This window comes from Bombus pascuorum, chromosome 5 (assembly GCF_905332965.1).
Source record: "Bombus pascuorum chromosome 5, iyBomPasc1.1, whole genome shotgun sequence".
Lineage (NCBI taxonomy): Eukaryota > Metazoa > Arthropoda > Insecta > Hymenoptera > Apidae > Bombus > Bombus pascuorum.
Window position 1 is genome coordinate 7976980 of NC_083492.1, and position 20970 is coordinate 7997949.

General features: G+C 41.8%; 1 protein-coding gene across 1 annotated transcript in view; it reads left to right on the forward strand.

Moving 5' to 3' along the window:
- The window catches only part of LOC132907199 (fringe glycosyltransferase), a 122759-nt gene that overhangs the window by 8267 nt on the left and 93522 nt on the right, over positions 1-20970 (forward strand). The window contains exons 3-4 of the mRNA XM_060960055.1: positions 2516-2564; positions 7038-7140. Of these exons, the coding sequence (XP_060816038.1) occupies positions 2516-2564; positions 7038-7140 (152 nt within the window). The remainder of the gene's footprint in view (positions 1-2515; positions 2565-7037; positions 7141-20970) is intronic.

Consider the following 20970-nt stretch of genomic DNA (forward strand, 5'->3'; position numbering starts at 1 on the left):
TTCTCAAGTTCGTTCTCTTTTACGAGTATTTCAGAATCCTTGTTACATTCTTAGATGGATCCCTAAATTTCTATATATTTACAAATTTATGCGTTTTTTTTAATTCTTCGTGCGCTACTCGAAGCAGCGTAACTTTGTTCTGGGAAGCTTTTCATACAACGATAAACAAGGTAGATATCTAGGTGACTCCACTTAATCACGCCACCCTGTGTATCATTTTCAGCGAAAATTCGCAAACATTGAGATATAGTTAGATTTCTCGCCATCTACGACTCTACGAATCTTTCCTTCAAAAACTGTTCGCTTTTTTCAATAACGAATTCTCTCAAACAGCTCGAACAATCTTCCAGAGTATTTCATTTCCTGTCCATGTCTCTCGAATTAGTTCTGCAAAAACCACGATGAAATATACTTACAGTTAGACTATACTGTAATTGACGAATAAAACGAACATAAAGATGAACTTTCGGCTAAGATTCAAAATTTCTTTCGTACATTGACTAAAGTCTGTCTATAGTGTGGCTGAAAAAACGTCGCAAGAAATCTGCTCCAATTCGTTTATCGCGTTTCTTTCCGACGCTTAGAGACCACTTTGATACGAGTTCGCTACTTTCTACTCGTTTCCGACGTCTATTACATCGGAACGAGCGTTTCTCCCACGTTCTTTCTCTTTTGCCGCGCACAAGTGGCAGGGATCCGTGTTTCCTCGGGTTCGAAAGCGCATCCCGCCACGTGAAAATCCTCGAGACAATGCTCGTGACGTCTGGTACGGCAGCGTTACCCCTCGTTCCGTCGACGCTCACTTCCTGAAGGGAACTCGCCAACTAAAAATAGGCGACTGCTTTAACACGTGCACTGCACCAATCTTCAACGTCGTCGCTCTACTCTCATGCAGATGAGACCGACCAACCACCCAGAGCTCCTAATTCCTAAGGTGTTTTCTCTCTGCAGTTCGTTCGCAGCGTCACTGCCCGTGGAATTTTTTGATAAATTATCGACGATCGTCGGAAAGCGTACATCGATTAATTAGTAATTAGTGGATGGGCTAATAGACTGAAAATCTAACGATAGAATGAACATCTCGTTTTGCTGTAATTTCTCTTTGGATTTCTACTCTCACGGAGAAGATTGGCAGGTTTTTGGATCTTCGAAATGCCGTACAACTTGAAAAAGAAATAGAGACAGCCATAAGTAGACTACAATTTTTTTTTTTTATTTTATTTTGGTTTTTACAATTTGTCCTGAAGGACATTTGGTAAAGTGTTATATCTCATTGGTAAATAAAAAAATAAAATAAAATAAATATAGCATGTGGGTGGCTACCCCCAGCGGGGTGCCAGCTTCGTGTTTTCTAAGTTATATTTTTTATGTACTACAATTTTGTTAGACGTTCTGAAAGTTTGGAAGTTTGGAATAGTATTGGAATACAACGATATTTCACGCATAGGCACAAGTACTCTTACGCAGACACCCACACAGGCATTTGAACAGGACACTTACACAGATCATACTCGTTACTGTATAGAGAGTGGGCTTCAAAATATTTAAGGGATCATGGGTCACTACCTAAGTCTAGTCTGAGAGTAACTGGCCAACAATCAACAATCTCCATACGTTGTTAATTATATCACTCGCTTATATACATTTGGTTCTGTAGTTTTGTTTAATAAATATCACCGAATATTATTTTAACACAAACATTGTGTCTTCCACAGATTATTGATCTTAACTTTGAGATTAAATTCCAACAAATAGCAAAGACATTGGCTTTGAACAACTTAAAAATTCTCTCTAATATCTTTACGATATAGACTGGCTGAAAAAAGTAAGAAAGACGCGTCATTGTATTTGTTATATCATCTACGTGCTAATTAATTAGGTTCAAGCATATTAAATTCCGTATCGTTCTTTCTTGCGGGGCAATAAAAACTTGATACACCGTGAATTTTCAATGTATAATCTGAGAAAAAATTCTTTAATGGAAAACGCATGTCAATTCATTGTATAGTGACCGCATCAATCTCTGTAATTCTACGAAATTTATTCCAGCGTGTTCGAATAGTTTCGATTCAACGATATTTTATTCTCCATAATTACAGACGTACGAACGGTCTGTAATTTACTACGTACCAATGTGTATAATTTACTGGCGATTAAATACGGATAAAAGTCTGTTGACAACTATCTCAATTTGTTGTTTGTCCCTGCAAAAATAAAAAAAGAGGGAGAGAAAATAAGGAAAAAGAAGAACTTTATTTTCCCAGCGGCGATCGAGGGTGAAACTCGCGAGAGCGATTTATCGAGCTCGGTGGACGTAGATGGAGCGATGCAAGTTCGAAGCAACGGAAGAAATCGAAATTTATGATCGGTACGTGGCGCGTGTTAGCCGCGGTAAACAATGGCGTCTGCGTACGTGACCGACACGTCGATCGTTAGAGTCAAAACCGGCGTAGAAGTAGCTGTTACCCAGTCGTCGAGTACTCTCCGTTTAACCTTTCTTTATTTCTGATTTCAGACCTGGTTCTTCACCGACCGGGACGATCTCTACTTTCAGAATCAGACCAGTGAGTATACTTTGTACTTGTTTACTCTCCACTCTTTCCATTGAAATTTTACTTGGCGCTCTTATTTCGTCTTGCTGTTTCTCGAATTTGATTACTGCGTTTTGAAACGTAGAGAACTCGAGGAAACGTCTGCGAGTCAGTAAAATGCACAGGCGAAAAACACCGCGTACGTGGTATCCAAAGTTCGGTCTTCGCGCGACGATAGGTAGAAACGGCACGCGTTTGTGATTTTTCGAGTTTCGGTCGTGTTTAGCGAACGTTGCAGTTTACTTCCTAGAGACAGACGCGAGAAAAGCTGGACAAAGGGCAATTAATACCTAGTCGTCGTGGAAGTTCAAAATCTAAAATAGATGGGAATATTTCCTAAAAGTATGTTTAGTCTTTTACACTGGGTGTAGCTGGCCATATTTTTCCTTTTCTTATTTGTTTCTTTGTACGATGCGAGGGCGAAACGTTGTAGGAAACTTGCAGCTCGTGTAATTTTGTGTTGCGTAATTGACAGTAATCTGTGATTAGTGTCTTCTCGAAGGGAACAGTCGAGGGTAAAGATTTTCACACAGTGGCGCACTTGCTGCATTGGAGCGCGTGAATTAATTCAACTGTTTTCGACGCGTATACTCGTCACGAAGAAATGGTACTATTTTGCGTTAGGACGAGCCCGGTCAGTAATAAAATCCAAAAATAAAACGGTTATTTCGTTGTAACTTAATTCTATATGGTAACAGTCGCGCGTACTCCGTGCCCGACGAGTATACTCGTCGTCGCTTACTTTTTGCCAAACATTTTTTACGCGCATTTCAAAGAGGTCGTAACAGCTAACTGATTAAGAAGCTTAGCTTGGGAACAGCGTCGATAGAAACTTCGGAGCAATTAGAAAATTTGGAACGAGATACTCGTCCCTGTACATTTTGGAACAACGTGAAACGGTAACGCGTGGGATAACTACATGTCGATTAAAATTGCGGCACAAACTTCCTGATTCTACGAAATAACAAAGATTAAAATACCTACGAAGCTACCGTTTCTCGTCACGCAATTCCTCTCGGGACTTTCATTAATTAAGCAAGTAATTAAGCTCGAAAAGCTTCTCGCAGCGATTAAACTCGAAGCTCGACTTTGTCGATCTCCTCCTAGCCGATCATCCCTATCATCATTCTGTCCAACCAAACTATAATTTTATTCGTACGACCCTGGTATCCTAATATATCAAGGATCGTACGAAACGTAGTCAGACAGTTTTATTTCGTTATATCATATGTATAAAAAAAAAAAGAGAAAGAGAGAGAAAAGAGACGTAGCGGAGGAGAAAGGATAAACGAGGGAGCGGATAAATAGAAAAGAAGGAAGAAAGAAAAAGAAAAAAGAACCGAATAGGAGCGTTTATTTCTGTTGTAATACGAGGCACGGATAATTACGGCCGGGCTTAATGGTTGGCCTCGTTTACGCGATAATTGCCGGCGCGGAACGAACGAGCGTGTAGGAGCTGGCTCGCTCGCGGACCCGTGCTCGTCAATCATTTCAAAAGTTCGCTCGTCGTCCCCGGTTAATGGTCGCCAACCGAAACACACCGCCTCGCAACGACTGTCCACTCAACGTGGGTTCGATGTTTTAATGGCTGTGGATCGTGGACGACACGCGTGTATCGTTATCTGGCAGGCCGCGGGATTAATCCGACGAACCGGCGTAATTGGACTGGCATGAGACGCTCCCGGACTGATTTAAGGGGAAAGGGATCGCGTTGATCGACCACCTGCTGGATTCGATCGAATCCAATGGAAATGGAATTTAGTTGCCATTCTTCTCCGAGTAGCTTTATCAAAGGATTCTGTATTGGTATTTCGAAGAATCGAGCGGGGATCGCGAAAGACTTCCGAGTCGATCTTCGGAATCTTCTCGCGGAGATTCGTTACGCAGACGTTTTGTAGTTTCGAAGAACTCGGTGAAGATGTTCGGACAAATTTTGGAATCGATGTACTCGAATCTCCTTCTCGAGGAAATACGTTAAAGAGTAGCGGTGGAATTTCGTAGAATTTCAGGAAAATCTTTGCACGATAAGTAATCTTGGAGTCGATGTACTCGAGTCTTCTCCGTCGAGGAAATATTTCAAAGAGTAGTTTTGAAATTTCGTAGAATTTCACGGAGATCCGAAGATCCAAGCATCGTCCAAAGACGATGACAAATTTTGGAGTCGATGTACTCGAGTCGAATTTTTGAAGAAATAATTTTGGAATTTTGAAGAATTCTGTCGATCGTGGAACGTATTCGAGTCGATGCGCGAATCTTCTTCGTCTTCGTTGAAGAAATTTATCGGGACTCAAAGAATCTGGATATTTTCTTGCTGCGATTTGAAACGGACGTTTCAAGGGTAAAGAGTGACGTACGATGACAACTTCTTCGATCGATCTTGCAATCTCGTCGTTAGATAATCACGCGTTGATCAAAGAAGGAGAAGCGGCGCCGCGTGTCGATCAGGCTGAACCAGATTCCACCTTGCAGCAGATTCTGCGACCGGTTTCCGAGGAGACAGATCGATCGATCGTCTTCGTTCGACCCGACATCTCGGCCACGCGCGAAAGTCTTGACTTCTAACGAAAACTAATTCCAACTTCTAAACGGAATTTTTCCATCGAACACGACTACAAAAGCAGGATATTTCTCTCGTCAATTTTACAATCGTAAATCTCTCGTAAGAAGCGAGAAAAAGTTATGGGAATACAGTGGAGCTTCGTTTCTAAATTAACAACGAGCAGAGTAGATGCGAAGCTACGCGCATAACGCATGTAAGGTATTTTATATTTTCGCGAATACGAAAAATTTTCACCAGAAATACGAAATAAGGTGGGGGAAAAGGAATGTAATTTTTTGCTCCACTGATCCAATTCTACCGGTTCGTGAATATGGCGGTAATCTCGGCGGACGAAGGAACAAGGGTGGATTACGCGAGGCAGGTAGAAAGGGGCCCGTGGTGGAGGTGCAAACCGGTGCAGAGCGCGTGGTGAGGTCAAATGTCGGACGGTGCCCGAGGGCTCGCGTGCTCATCCCCTCCTCCTTAAGTCCTTCCGTGCCCGGTATTATCCTCCCTGTTGTTGGCTGCGTCCACCCACGCGGCCAACTGATGCGTCAGTTTCGCCGCAGGGGAACACGTGAAGCCACGTTGCTCCGAATTCTTCTGTTTCCAAGACATTTCCAGGAGGAAATATTTTCGGATACTTTTTACTTTTTTTATTTCCTACGAGGGTTGTCGAAAATGACATAAGTTCATCGAACATTACTGTTACAGATTGCGTACGTACGTAGAAGTTCATATTTTTACGAATACTATTGGAGTATGATCTGTTAGGTTGGCCCAAAAGTTTCTTTCGTTCCACAAGGAAATAATAAACGCACAATGGTGTTTCTTCTTTTATATTATTTTATTGAATTTCGTACGATCCATTTTGTACTATTGGAAGGATCTTTGGATATTTGGAACGAATATCCAAAATTACGTATATGACACAATGTACATAATACAATGCAAAATACAGCCCATTTATATTTACTTATATTTTCTATATTTTCCACTCGTATTTTATTCATCGATACTTATAAACGTTTGTATGCTCGTATGCACCTGGCGTCACCGCGTGTAAGTACCGTATAATACAAAGGAAAGAAAGAGGCAAACTTGTTTAAGTAAATAAAAGAAACAAATAAGCGAGATACGTTTGGTAACTGGAAATTTCCCGCGCGTAATTATTACATTGCCGTGTCTAATTAGTACAACGAAGTTTTACAAGTAGCAAATCGGAAGTTATATCGGTATTGATAAATTCGCGATAGCAACAACGTCGCGTTTCGCGCGTAAATTGCACAAGCTACGAGTCAAGCTAATTATCCTATCTGTGATAAATCTACACAAAGAAAAAAAAAAAGAAAAAAGCAAAAGAAAGTAAACACGAAAGTGCCGTGTAAAAGAAGCCTGCAACTGGTAACTCGTCGATTTGTCAACAGTACGAGCAGCTAGTAACAGATAGCAGATTATTATGCAAGCGTTCGATCATCGAATCAGCGTTGTCGTTACCATGTATTAATCACCCGAGGTCCAGGATGAAACCCGCCTTAAAACCTGCGACCTTTTTCTCTTATTTTATCCTTGCAAGTTATTCTTCGCCGACCTCTGCGCGATTATTAAGCGGCCGTGTAATTACGGCGAGCGGTTCGAACGGTTAATTGTCGCGTATTGTTGGCGGGGCGTAATTGAAATACTCGCGTATCGTGGGAGCGTCCATGGCTGGAAGGTGGAACGACGTGTATCACGATGATCGAGGTGTACCCTCGAAAGCACGTCCGATGATGGAGAAGAGAAACGAGCGACGAGGATCGAGCCGAATTAATTAAGCCTCTGTACCGACGAGGATGATTATTAACCTCTTAATTAATTACATCGCCCACTATCCCTCACTGAAGCTTGGTGTCCCTGTTTGATTGCAGACGGCCACATGATCAACACCAAGTGCTCGTCCTCGCACAACAGGCGGGCCCTCTGCTGCAAAATGTCCGTCGAGTTCGACAGGTTCCTCGACAGCGGCCGGAAGTGAGTACTATTTCAGATTATTACGTTTTCTTTCCACTTCTTTTTACATTTCTTATCGTGTTTTTATCGCGCGTTTGTTAGGGTAAAAAACAGTGGGATATTTTGAGGGAAAGCGAAGTCGGAATGATATTTCGACGTTCGTTGGGTGTAGGAGTCTTAACGTTAGAATGTCACACTGGTCTTTTATGACCCCGGTGGAACGTAGAATTTTAGAAAGCGATTTTAATTATGATATATTGCGAAATAATTGGAAAATAATCGTGGATGGCGTCGCAACTTCGCGTCCGTAGAAAAACATATAAATGCCAATAAATGTTAGTTAATTATTTTGTTTTTTTACTTTCGTCTACGCTATCTGTCTAAACGAACGGAATATTGAATTCTCTCTACGACTAAGAGGCTGCACGTACAGGCTTTTCTATAGATACACGCGATAGTTGAAAGAAAGCAGCGTGTCGTTCCTGGGTTGATCATAATCAAATGCTAGCTATAATTCAGTTAAGAACTTCGCTCACGTTCGTTGAAAGTTTATCGAATTCACGACTTCCCTAATTCCATCGACCGGTCCTGTTCTCGTGGAACAGTTCGAATATCTCGAAGCAAGGTTTGTAGAAACACGAAAGGGCGAGCGGACCCAACAACAGGTTGTTCCTATGGGCAGTCCGAAGCGGGTGCACGTGGTACGAGTGCTTAGACGCCCTCCGCTGGGACAAGTTTATCCGATACGTCCGAGTTAGCCGGACCACGCGCAACTAAATTATCTTTTCCTCCTCTTTTTCGAATCGAAGGGATCTCGATACCGGTGTTCCACCGACGGTCCATAATATTCTCCATATCGAATTGGTTGTTGATCCAATAAGCTTCGAAATCCAACCACGTCACGTTAAATCTACGTTGCGAGAGGTGGTTCGACATTTGGCCCTCGAATTGTATCGTGGAATCGTAAATGACTACGATAATCTTAGAGTACTCACATTATATAGGACACTTGCATTTATATTGTAAATTTGTATATTGGCCCTCAAATTGTATCGTGGAAATGACTACGTAAATGACTACGATAATCTTAGAGTATTCCTATTATATAGGACACTTGCATTTATATTGTAAATTTGTATATTGGCCCTCGAATTGTATCGTGGAATCGTAAATGACTACGATAATCATAGAGTACTCACATTATATAGGACACTTGGATTTACATTGTAAATTTGTATATTAGCCCTCGAATTGTATCGTGGAATCGTAAATGACTACGATAATCTTAGAGTACTCACATTATATAGGACACTTGCATTTATATTGTAAATTTGTATATTGGCCCTCAAATTGTATCGTGGAAATGACTACGTAAATGACTACGATAATCTTAGAGTATTCCTATTATATAGGACACTTGCATTTATATTGTAAATTTGTATATTGGCCCTCGAATTGTATCGTGGAATCGTAAATGACTACGATAATCATAGAGTACTCACATTATATAGGACACTTGGATTTACATTGTAAATTTGTATATTAGCCCTCGAATTGTATCGTGGAATCGTAAATGACTACGATAATCTTAGAGTACTCACATTATATAGGACACTTGCATTTATATTGTAAATTTGTATATTGGCCCTCGAATTGTATCGTGGAGTCGTAAATGACTACGATAATCTTAGAGTATTCATATTATGTAGGACACTTGGATTTATATTGTAAATTTATAGAGTATTTATATCAACACTTTGACTACCACGACGAAATCACATGCTTCGCTCAGGGCGCCACGGGAGTATTTTTATTATTCAAAGCATATAGTGGCAAAATAATAATAAATTGATGATGTAAGACAACATTCTTCCCGAATGGACCGTTTATCTCATTGGTGGTCTCGGGTAACCACCGTGGCGCCTTGCTAACAGTTGATAGCGATATATTGTAATGAGGCTTCGTCTATTTCAACAAACCATTCGCATTCGTTATTTCGTAGTAAGCAAACCGTGCAGAATATATCGTTGAAACTTGTAGAAGATATTAGTGAACGGTATTTGCTCGTTCTATATATAATAGCAAGATATGTGCATACTTTGAACTTCAATTATATGATTATAAAGCAGCATTTGCGATTATTTTCTAAGCTGTGTTTATAAGAATATTCGTAGATTACTCCTCAAACATGTGGATGCAAACACAGTGCACCGTTAGATGCAAGATTTGTTCTCATTTTTTTTATCGATGTTCTACTAAAAATGTTTAACTTTCAACGGGGCACTTTTTATTTCAAAGAATCTTCTATTTATCTGACTGTTAATTTTCATTCAATTTTTACAATTGTAAGAAGTTGAACTGCTCCGGTTACCAGCGACCCAATCAAAGTATTAATACGCAGGGTATTCATATTTTTATACCTTACGCGTTCCTATAAATCATCGATAGTTTCTATCGCATGATAAAACGTAGAGTTACGATATAAGAAACGATATGCCTAGTGTAAAGTTAAACGACACAATCCGAGCTGTTGTGTGTCGTCCTCCGTGAACAATTGCGCGATTACTTGCGCATCTTAGTTTATCGGCTTAGTTTTTCCTTCTAGGTGAACCAGAGCGATGAGGGAATGACTGATACTAGGTTGTTGTTTGTTGTATATTATTTTGTTCTGTTGAGATAAACACCGCGACATTTCACAGACTCGGTTTCACGTTTGTACGAAGGTGCACTTTTGTAAAAAACACGTTTGCGAAAGAAAGACGCTTTCCGGACAACCCAATAGACGTAAGTTACATCGAACGCTTATTCGTTTGAAATGTAATGTTCGTGATAGCAAAGTTTTGTTAAATCGACAATTTCTTTATTTTATTTTATTTTCTCGTGGCTATAAAACGATATAAATATCTAGCAGACTCGTAAATGAGAAGACAGTATACCTATGGACTTATAAGCCACAAATATGAGGCTAATATTAGTCTCTCCTTAGCTATTAGATGCTTCCACATATTAAGAGAAGAGCTTATAGAGTTTTAGAGCACGCTGAGATTCGTATCTGCGTTGATTGTTTGCTTTTCGGGCGGTTTCTAGACGAACGTTTGAAGTTCTCGCTAATGCTCCGACAGACAGTTATTTCCTAGCTAGATGGAATTTATTTTCTCTGCTTTTTCCGACAGGCTCTTAATATGCCTCTGTATGCCGTAGATAAATGTGTGTTTCTCAGATATTAGAAGTTATGGAATTTTGAAAACACGGAACGGTACTCTAAGAGATGTTCGAGGTTTCAAAGATGGCTCGGGTTTCTTTCCGCTAATTACAACGTTTCTTTCTTCTTTTTTTCGTTTTTACAAACAACGTGGTTCGGGAGGAACGTCGTAGATTTTGTAAAATTTATGTTTGCCTTGGGACGAAGGCGAGTATGAAAAAATGAAAAAATAAAAATTTATCGGGAAATCTTACGAGATTTTTCCTCTTCGACCAAATAGACCTTCGTGGTTATTCAAGATTCTCAGGAAGACTCGGTTTTCTTCGTTCTGGTTTCCAGGTACCGTGGAAAGGGTGTCAAATTTTTCGAAAGCGGAACGACACGACGAACCGACCAGCATGAAAAGCGCTTGTTTGCAAATGAGATGTTATTGCTGCCGCTTGACCGTCGAATATTCTTGTTTGGATAGGGTGGCACGATCGTCGCGTCAAAATATTATCCCTGACTGAAAAAACATGCCTAATGGGTCGTCGTCGTAGCGGACCAATTACCGCGTTTCTACCGTCTTTTCCAGTCCTTTCCTTTTTCTCCATTTATTTTATAATCGCATAAAAGCTTCCTTTCAAACCTCCATTGTCGATCCGCGTAGAATCTTCCACGTTAAAAAAAAAAAAAAAAAGAAAAAAGACAGTAGAAACATTAGAAAAATCTTTAGATAGGAAAAAATGAATAGAATATTGTTTTGAACGTTTGAAAGATCGATTATTCCTGGTGAAACTATTATTATTCGTTAAAGTTAATTCGCCTGATCGTCGATACATCGAGAAAGGATACTGGAGGTACTTCCGGTTTCGGGAAGGGAATCTCTTGGTAGCCACTTTTTCCCATAACAATCCCTCGTCGGCTACTCGGAGTGTTTACGTGAAACGCGTAAACCAGCGCACCAACGATGTAACCGCGATAAGTACGAAGATCAAAGAGCAACTGCGAGATCCTTGCCCCCAGAGGGATAGAGAGTCAGAGAACGAAGAACAAGCTGTAATTGCAGCTGTTAATCTGACTACGGAAAGACCATTACCGTATATCCGTTCTTTCCGCGTGTTTAAGTAAAAATCTACTTTCAAGCGGAATAACTGGCTAATTCCTTATCCTTTGATCACGATCGTTCTTTACTTTGATTTAAATACGTCGATAATTTCAATAGAATTCTGATAACGTTCCGACGAAAAATCATTACGACGTGGAATTAAATTGCACAAAAATTCACCTGATGATCAAGATTATATCTAGAAATATTATCGCTCTTTCTACGTGTCCCTTCGGCGAGTAAAATCCATTTTCGAGCGAAATACCTGCGTCACGATCGTCCTGTAACTTGCTCGAAATACGTCGATGATGTTAATGAAATTTTGATAACGGTTTGACGAAGAATCATTACTACGTGGAACTAATAAAATTAAGAAAAATTCAATCGACGATGAACCTAGAAATATTGCTTTCTACGTGTCCTTCCGACTAATAAAATCCATTTTTCGATCGCGTTCGTCCCCTAGTTCGATTTAAATACGTCGATGATAACAATAAGACGACGATAACGGTCCGACGAAGAATCGTTGCGATGTAGTTTGAAATTTAGGAAAAATTCAGTCGACGACAAACCCCGAGATATCGTCCACTCGAACCGAGGAAACGTTTAGTTTATCTAATATTCTTAAGTGGAGAAAAAAGGTAGGCAAGACCTAACAAAAATATTTGATCGCGAGTTCCCACAGAAGCCGAAAACACTCTTGTCGTGGACGTGGAGTGTCTACAAAGGCAGCCATCAGCCTCTTTACCAATCTCTTTCTCCGACTTATTTACTAAAATCTCATCAAACCCTCTGGAACTCTTGTATTCTCTAGCGTGGACGTTTAATTGGTCTCTTTCGGCGTCCCTTTGACCAGCATTTTCCCCTAACTGGCCAGCAGCCAGCACACGTGCTCTGGATGGGCACGGTGCTATTCGTGCCGAGCGAATCCTTTTGTCCTCTTTGAGAAAAGTCCACAATACGGTACGCTAGGGCCGAAGGACGAACAGGACCAAAGCCGTGCTTCGTCGTTGTCGTTGTCGTCGTCGTCGACGTTGTGAACAGCGAACGTTGGAAAGGGATTAAGCGAGAGGGAAGAAGAGGTGTGCACCAGCTGGCCCGAGATGGAGACGATTCAATCTCCCTTTTTCTATCCTTCTCTCGCTTCTTCCGTCGGCTTTCGAAGGGCGTTCGAGGAAGAAAGGCCGGACGAGTGTCTCGAATGTCACATGCGGGCTCGTTCCTCCTTGTCCCGTTCCTTCGCAGCCTGCACGCCTGTTTCTGGGATCCTCTTCCTCTTGTCCGCAACCCTCCTCCCTCTTCTCCTTCGTCGTCTTCTTCTTCTTCTTCTTCTTCTCTTCCTTCGACTCTTCCCCCCCTCGAAGCTTCTTTCTCGTTGCCACTCGACGTGTGTTTTAATCCTCCTTTTTATTTTCCTTCCTATTTTCGTTTTTACTTTCGTGTTCGTGTACTTCAACCCTCTGTATATACGAGCGTGAGCGTCCACGAGGGAGGAGCGTGTTTGATTTATCGGAGCACGGAAAGTTTCATACGCTTTTCGACGGGTCGTTGGAAACCTCGTCCTTATTGGATTACGCTGGATATTTGTCGTCGGCCAGGGAAATGATTTGTTGGGGCCGTTGCTTTGGTTTCTGGCTTCTTGCTTTTCCACGTGTACTTCCCTCGGATATTTTTACCCCTGCACTTTTCCATACAGTGTACCGAACAATTTTTTATCCTTCGAGGATTATCTTCGTATTTCGATCGTTATTAACGCGTTAAAAATTTACATAATCTTTGCCAAATGCGCAATATATGTATGTATCTCTCGCTGTAATCCTCTGCAGGCTTAAATATCTACGAAATAATCATTCGAATACTTCCGCGAGAAGTCTCGTGTTCTAACAAATTTCTCCAATGTGAACACATCTTTTTTAACAACCGACGATGCAACAAGATTCAGCAGACGACACGATCGAATTTAACTGCTTGTTTCTTATTAGCGTTTGCAGCCTCGCGGATATATCTTTCCAAAATTTTCAAACCTTCGACTCTTTACCCACGCGAGGTATGGAATACGCGAGGAACAATAAGATTTCTGTACGTGGAATAGCAACAGCAAGTATGTAAAAACTGTCTATGCTTCAATTTTCAGCAATGTTTAAAATAAGATAAATTACGAACGATGCTTGGATAACATTGTCAGAGAGAAAACGGAGGAAAATACAACGGAACATTTTGCGAAAATTAGACGTTACGGTGCGATATATCTCGATCTATGGGGGCTCCCAGGGCGAAATACATGCGATACGCTCGTGATAGCCAACGCGTTAAGCTCTCGAGGAACGATATCTTACAAGCACCGACGAAATACCCATCCTCCACAGGAAGATGTCTTCATTTTTTTCACGAGGAGGCCAGATTCCGTGGCTGAGAGGCCGCTACTTATCGTCCTGGTTAAATTACCGGCATCGATTTCGCACATTCGCGTTCGTCCAATTATGCGAGCGTTTTACGCGTCGCCACTTAGATCCGCGCTATCGATAAAAGTACGACAGCGCGGCGCGAATTTATGGAATTCCTTGTGATGCGTGCAGCTGCTTTCGAGGGCATTCGCTAGCGTACCGCGTGTTTTTACGATTCGCCGCTGTTCGACGATTCGACGAGTCGATATTTCGCGCGATTTACGCTGCGGAACGGATGCGCTCGTCCACCGATCCCATTTGCCACGCTCGAAACGAATATGTTAACGAACCCGTTTTCACGTTGTCGAGCCGAAGAATTTTTACGCGCAGCTTCTTTAATTCAGCTTAGCTTCCGTTTTGCCGCGTTGCTCTCCGCAAGACCTTCGAGTGCCTCGAGTGGGACTTACGAGTGCCTGGCAGTCGGACTACCGTGTAATTTGGCTTCTTTCGAGTTCCATGGAATTTTCAAACGCGCCCAGTAATAGCTGTGTCTGTTCCAGTGCTTACGAGTGGACCGCGGATGTTTATGTAGTCACGCCTTTACGAACGTAACTAAAGCGACAGATTTCAACGAAAGATTCGTCCGATTCGTTGGATATAACGAATACGGCATGCGTTGGATAGCTGGTTGTGCAGTTTCGTATATCGCGTGCTTTCCGTGCATTTACGTTGTCTTTGATTTCTTGCGAATGCATTGACATCTATGTGTATTTATGTAAATTCATATTTTTGCGAATGCAACTAAAGCGCTAGATCACGAGCACGAGTTCGTTTCGAATATTAAACAGATAGAGAACTATCCCTCGTGTATTGTGTGTATTCTGTGCATTTCTTCGGCTTAAATTTTCCTTAAATGCGTTGACATGTGATATGTTTATCTGATCTTGAGCACGGATTTCTTTCGTATATTAAATAGATCGAGAACTATCCTTCGGATTTTCACGTTATACTTTGGCGTGTTACGTGTAATTTGCGCATTTTTTCACTCTCAAATTTCTCCGTGGTCTACTTGTACAGTGGTTTACAAAGATACTCGATCGCTTATCACACGAAATCGTTACAAGCATATCGCGTGTGTTGTATAAAATTTTTTAAAATCGTACGAGTATCGTGCTGGTAAAATGTGCAACCGATCTGAAAGTGTATACGCGAGTTACGAGACTTGCACGGCACGAACGGCGCTTTTAAACGTATAATTATCACCAAAGATGATCTCGTTAAATACTCTGTCTTACTAACTTAACGAATAATTCGTCGCTCGGATACTTTAACTCGCGATAAACATCTTTGAATTTCTATACAAATTTTCCGATCGGTTTCAACTCTTCCCCATAATTCGCTGAACGAACAACTTTAGCGAAATTCCAACGTGTTTCGTGTAACACGTGTAATGTATGCGTGAAATGTTTCTACGAGTGTTGAGATATTTTTCCGAGGCTTTTTCGTGGACATTTCGAATCTCGTCAGTTCGACCATCAAAGTGGCCAGGGAATTGTAAATTGTAATTCGTGGGACGACGCGTGGTGTGGTAGGCTTCTTGTGAAGTTTGTCCGCGGTTGGGCGCGCATATAAAGGCTTTTTTACGCGTGGCGGTCGTGGCCGCGTGATCGGAATTCGACGAGGCTGCGCGCGACCAAAGGATACGCGACCAGAAACGGAATCGATTAAACCGCGTCCGTGTCCCAAATCGATTTATCCCCTAGCATCGATCCGCCCCGGGACATCGTGCCTCGACCTCGTTTCATCGACCGCTTTCATCGAGAATCGCTTTGGTTTTGCCTCGTCGAACCTGCTTTGGAGTCGCTTAAGTCATTGCCGATTGCCGATCACTGGCGCCGTGTATCAACTTCCTTATAGAAATCTCCGCAATTTGTCACGTGGTCGATACACGCGAATGTTTCGCGCGAATGACATTTTAAGCAAAAAGCGCTCGATTGAATTTTCTTTCTGTTGTTCGTTCTTCTGTATCATATATATATATATATGGTTTTCTTATAGGATTACAACGTTCCGCTTGCACACAATGATTCGTTCTTCTGTTCTTCTTAATAAAAATACTTTATCCCCCCGAGATTGGAGAAAGCTGAAGTTTTTATCATTTTCTTTGTAGCATCTTCGCTTTTCTTTGTCCAGTTTGTTATTCAACATACTACGTGATACTTTATTTATAAAAGAAACACGACATGCTTCAAATATTAGGTAGAAAAGTTTCTTTCGTTTTACAAGCAAACAATGGATGTTACGTATGATCCATTTTGTACTATCAAAATGAAGATCGCAACGTTCGACAGATTAGGTTCCATGTTTGTATAAAGATACGTCGTTGTAAAATACGTGTTTGTAAAGGAAGGACACTTACACAGACCCCCACACAGGCATTTGAACAGGACACTTACACAGGTCATACTCGTTACTGTATACAGAGTAGGTTTCAAAATATTTAAGGGATCATGGGTTACTACCTAAGTCTAGTCTGAGAGTAATTGGCCAACAATCAACAATTCTTCCATACGTTGTTAATTAATCACTCGCTTATATACATCAGGTTCTGTAGTTCTGTTTAATAAACATCACGGAATATTATTTCAACACAAACATTGTATCTTCCACATCTTAACTTCAAGATTAAATTCTAACAATTTCGATATATCTCCAGAAATGAAGATGCTATGTAACGTTTTAACCGAGGAGAGCGCGTTTATCGTTGGATGTTTCAATCGATTACGCTACCGTGTGTGGCATCAGTTGGTCCGCACGAATCGTAGCTATCGTAGATAAAGTTGTTAAATATCTATGCGACATTTTTGCATGCGCAATTAAAGACACGGGACTCGAATATAGACGCGTGTTAATTGTAATAAAAATTGTAACTCTATTTTGGATATTCTACGCAGTTTTATGCATTCTGTATACGTGTTTGTATATATTTATTTATATATTTAAATATCGTACAGACACGCGAAAATCAGCATATAATCGATCGCGTACATAATTGCGGTTTATCGTTTGCCACGTAGGGTTGGCACGAAGTGGGCTTAAGGGTCTTCCCTTTCAACCGATCCAGGTTCGGACAAATTTCGAGCAAGCGTACTCGCGCGAAACGTATCGCGAGCGGGTCGTGGGTCCGGCTGCCGTTCGTCCATTGTTGCTGGCTCTCCATAGAATTTTAGATCGGTAACGACGATACCGGTGATTTATAGGTGGAAGCGTATCTCGGTATTCCGCTCGTGGCCGGTGAAAGGATCAGCGAGCCGGTTGACGAGGAGCGTGCGGCATTTCAGGTTGTCTTATCGCGTTTCAGCCGGCACTAACCGCGGTTTGTACATCGATACGTGTATCGCCTCGTTCAAATAACGCGGCCACGTTCTTTCGAAATCTTCGCGACCGCCTGTGTGCGCCACGCCGAAATCCTTCGTGCGCGATTCTTTGAAAAGAAACCATTCGATAAGGAATATCCGCGGTATCGTTGTTTCAATATTTATCCGAGGTTCTTATCTTTAAAAAAAAAAAAAAAAAAAAAAAAAAAAAAGGAAAAAGAGATAAGAAGAAAAATGTGGGCTTCAAGGCTCGGGGATCCTTGTTTATCGAGCTGTCTAAAAGATATAGAAATTTCGCGACTTGTACTCCAGGTACTTTACCTTTCAGCATCTCCTTACCTTTTGTAATATTTGAAATTTAAATAGCTTCGTTGTATTTGGTATTCAAGACTTCGAAAGCTTTTTCTTTTTTTTTTTTTTCTGCAGAATTGAAAATTCAGACAATTCAACGTTCTATATTTCAACGTTATATTCAGCCATTCAATTCGCGTGCGTTTTATTTGCATTCTTTTACACCCTTCTGCATTTTATTCCATATTTCGGAAGAGATATCGAATTTGATGCAACGACTGACTGCTGGAACGCTTTGCTGATCTCCGTGAAGCCTATACTAGACGCAAGTATCCCGTAACCTCTCGCATCTCGTTACAGTCCTAAGAAATTTCAAAGTGTTTTACACGACAGAATACATTGACGTACAATCTACATACACACACTTTCAAAACTTTCTATAAGCGCATGAATGTTTTCGCTAGCCGGTCTGTTCTATTGCAAACCGCGCTTACTCTTATCTACAAAAAGACACGAGGAAGCGAGAACCGATTTTTCCAACCTTCGTCATCTCTTTTTATCACAACACGAACCGTCGAATCGTCTTGACGAAACAGAAAATAAAAAACATGAATGAAATGTACAAGCGTCGATCACGCTGACGGACGCTCCGGTGTTAAAATTCCAAAAATATCAAAAAGTGTTGTTTGGCCGTGTAACGTTGCGAACTGCTCGTATAATGAAATTGCAATACGCGAAGAACGTGTAAACGAGCAAGGACGCGACGTACATGGACAGTTGCCGTAATGCAACCGTTTCATAACCGACGAGGCATCGAACGCCTGTTCTTCTGGTGTTCGGGTTGCTCGGGGAGGCCGAGGATCTCGGGGATATCCTGCGTGTCCGCAATTACGGGCGGAACCCGCAAAAAAACTTGCTCCGCTCCTGGACACGAGGTTCCTTGGAACGGTGAATGCTCGCGTGACTTAGTATTATACATATAGGCAGGGGGCTGCCAGTAATGCCGCATAATAAGCGTTTAGGGACGCGGGCCGGACCTCCCCTTTTCTTCCTCGCATCCAGATCCGCCGTTCTCCTGTCCACGCTGCTCGGTCACCGACGCTCCGTTAACGATTCTCTTTTTATTAGACGTTGATCGTTGTTGCGAGATGTTGCGCCATTCTGTCAGCTTGCGCGTGGAAGGAGAATCTTTTGGACAATCGTTGACAAAGTTTGCAGAGATCGAGAAATCGGCTGCATTCGAGAAACTTGCACGGTGCTTGATCGCTGCTTTTTTGTAATCGTTAATCATCTTTTTTCGTACGTCGTTCGGCCACAACGACGTTCTTGGAAAGCAAAAGTTGGGAGTAAATTGAACACACAGGCGTCGTATAAAAATGGGGCGTGTTGGCATCGTTCGTAGATCGATAGTTAGGTAGTCGTTATCGCGGTGGAGAATGAAAATTCTCGGCGATGGTGGCGCAAGGTTTACCGAATAAGGTTTAGGAAAGTGGAAGATTTAGGAAATGCGCTGGAATTTTCATTTATATACGCCAGCCTTCTCTTCCGCGGTTTATGTCACGGTGAAAAGGAAACGAAACAACGGATTCAGTTTTCTCAATTCCTCGATTGGTTTTCGTCGAATAAAACGTAAAGTTTTATTCGTTTCGTCCGGAATAAAAATTCGCGTCGTTCTGTATGAGATAAAACTCGACGTCGTTCCGTATGAAATAAACCTTGCGGTCATAGAGGAAGAACGAGATGCGACTGTTTTGCCGATAGAAATAAACAAAAGACCAAACGACGAGGAAAGATAGAAAGGAAGGAAGAATATTCAGCACGCTGTTGCTCCAACTTTCCCTTAATCCTCGTGGAGAAACTGGCATAATGGGCCGGAAAACGTGGAACGTTGAGCACATGACTACGAGGTTGGAACGCGTACTACGTGTCGCCCGGTGGCAGGTGTATCGACGAACGACGTCCCCTTCGTCGTCTACGTCTACGTGATACGAATTCGGTGATCTCACGACGTTCCCGGAATCTGTCCCCGAGGAGAATATTATTTCTCGACTGGAATAAAGCACACGAGCACGATGGGTGGGGAATTGTTCACGTAGGATCACCGCTGGCCGCTCGCCAGTGTCGCCTTTTGTTCCCGGTTGCACGCGACCAGCCTCTCGACTCGATACGCGTCGCAGAAATGCTAATGTTCGATAGGAATGCGCCTCTGGTGCACCTCCGCCGACGTTTCGTCGACAGACAGACGTTACGTTTCTTCCTTTTGCTTTGGAATTTCAAATTTTCCAGCTGCGTTCGTATTTAGGAAATTCGCCGTTCGATCTTTGCAGATCTTGTCTTCTTTACTTCGATTTAGAACTTGACGAGCAGATCTACTTGACGAGAAAAGGTAAGAAACGCGGCGATTTTTGGCTAATTTTTACTTTTCTTCGCGGAGATGGATTTTGTTGTTCTCTTTAGAACGCGGAGCTTGCCAAGTGGATTTGTACGCGCGTAGAAAATTTAGATCGTAATTTTGGAAAATTTCGTCCTCTTTTCCTGGGATACAGGTCCTCTTTCCATGGAATATAGAAGCTCGGGCAGGTAGATTTTGTACGTGGAAAATTTGAATCTCAATTTTCGGAAATTTCGCCTCCTTTCTCTGCGATATTCTTTTTTCCATGGAATTTCCAACTCGGTGGGTAGATTTATATCTAAAATATGACTTCTTTCGGTTAATTTCGCTTCCTTTTCCTGGAATATGGACCTTCTTTTGTAGAATTTGACGATGGACTCGAATCCTAGACGGACTCATACATAGAAAATTGTAATAGAAAATTTAGTCTGAGTTTTTAGTTTCCAAACGCGGATTTGGCAAATTTCTGGTTAAATCGAGGAACGTTTTCAAAGTTGAATACTACGGCTTAGGCTACAGTGGCATTGTTTTAGAAGGCAGGCCGACGATCGATCGTTTAATCGATTTGACCCGACCTGATCGTAGCCAATTGATTCGGATGACGCTGGTCCGTCGGACCGTGAGCCTCGCGGCCAGTCGAATCGATCGTTGCGTAACCGTGTCAAAATTGATGCTGATACACATTGACAGTGTCGCAGCTCTATCGCGTCCTATATATCTTTTACGATCTTTCGCAAATGGTAATTATTTATTTTTTAACGTAATTTAATGCTAACTTTTTTTATTTCGCACGACGAGTATACGCGTCAACCGCGCCGAAACGAGTATACACGTCGAACGCAGTTAACCGGCTAAGAGTCTGGAAAGAAACCAACATTATAAAAACTCTGGACACGCGAGAATTTTGAAGAAAATCGGTTAAACTTTTGGAAAATCTGGAAAAGATTTGCTTTCGTTGTCGGTACTCGACGAGTTCCCTGAAGACGCGCTCAGACCAAACGAGCAAGAACACAAAGAGAGAGCAAGGAACGAGCTCATTCACGACGAACGCTCTTAGAGATTAGACGGAGCATCAATATGTAATTATTCGCGGTTCAGTGTTCGTTGGGACTCGTAAC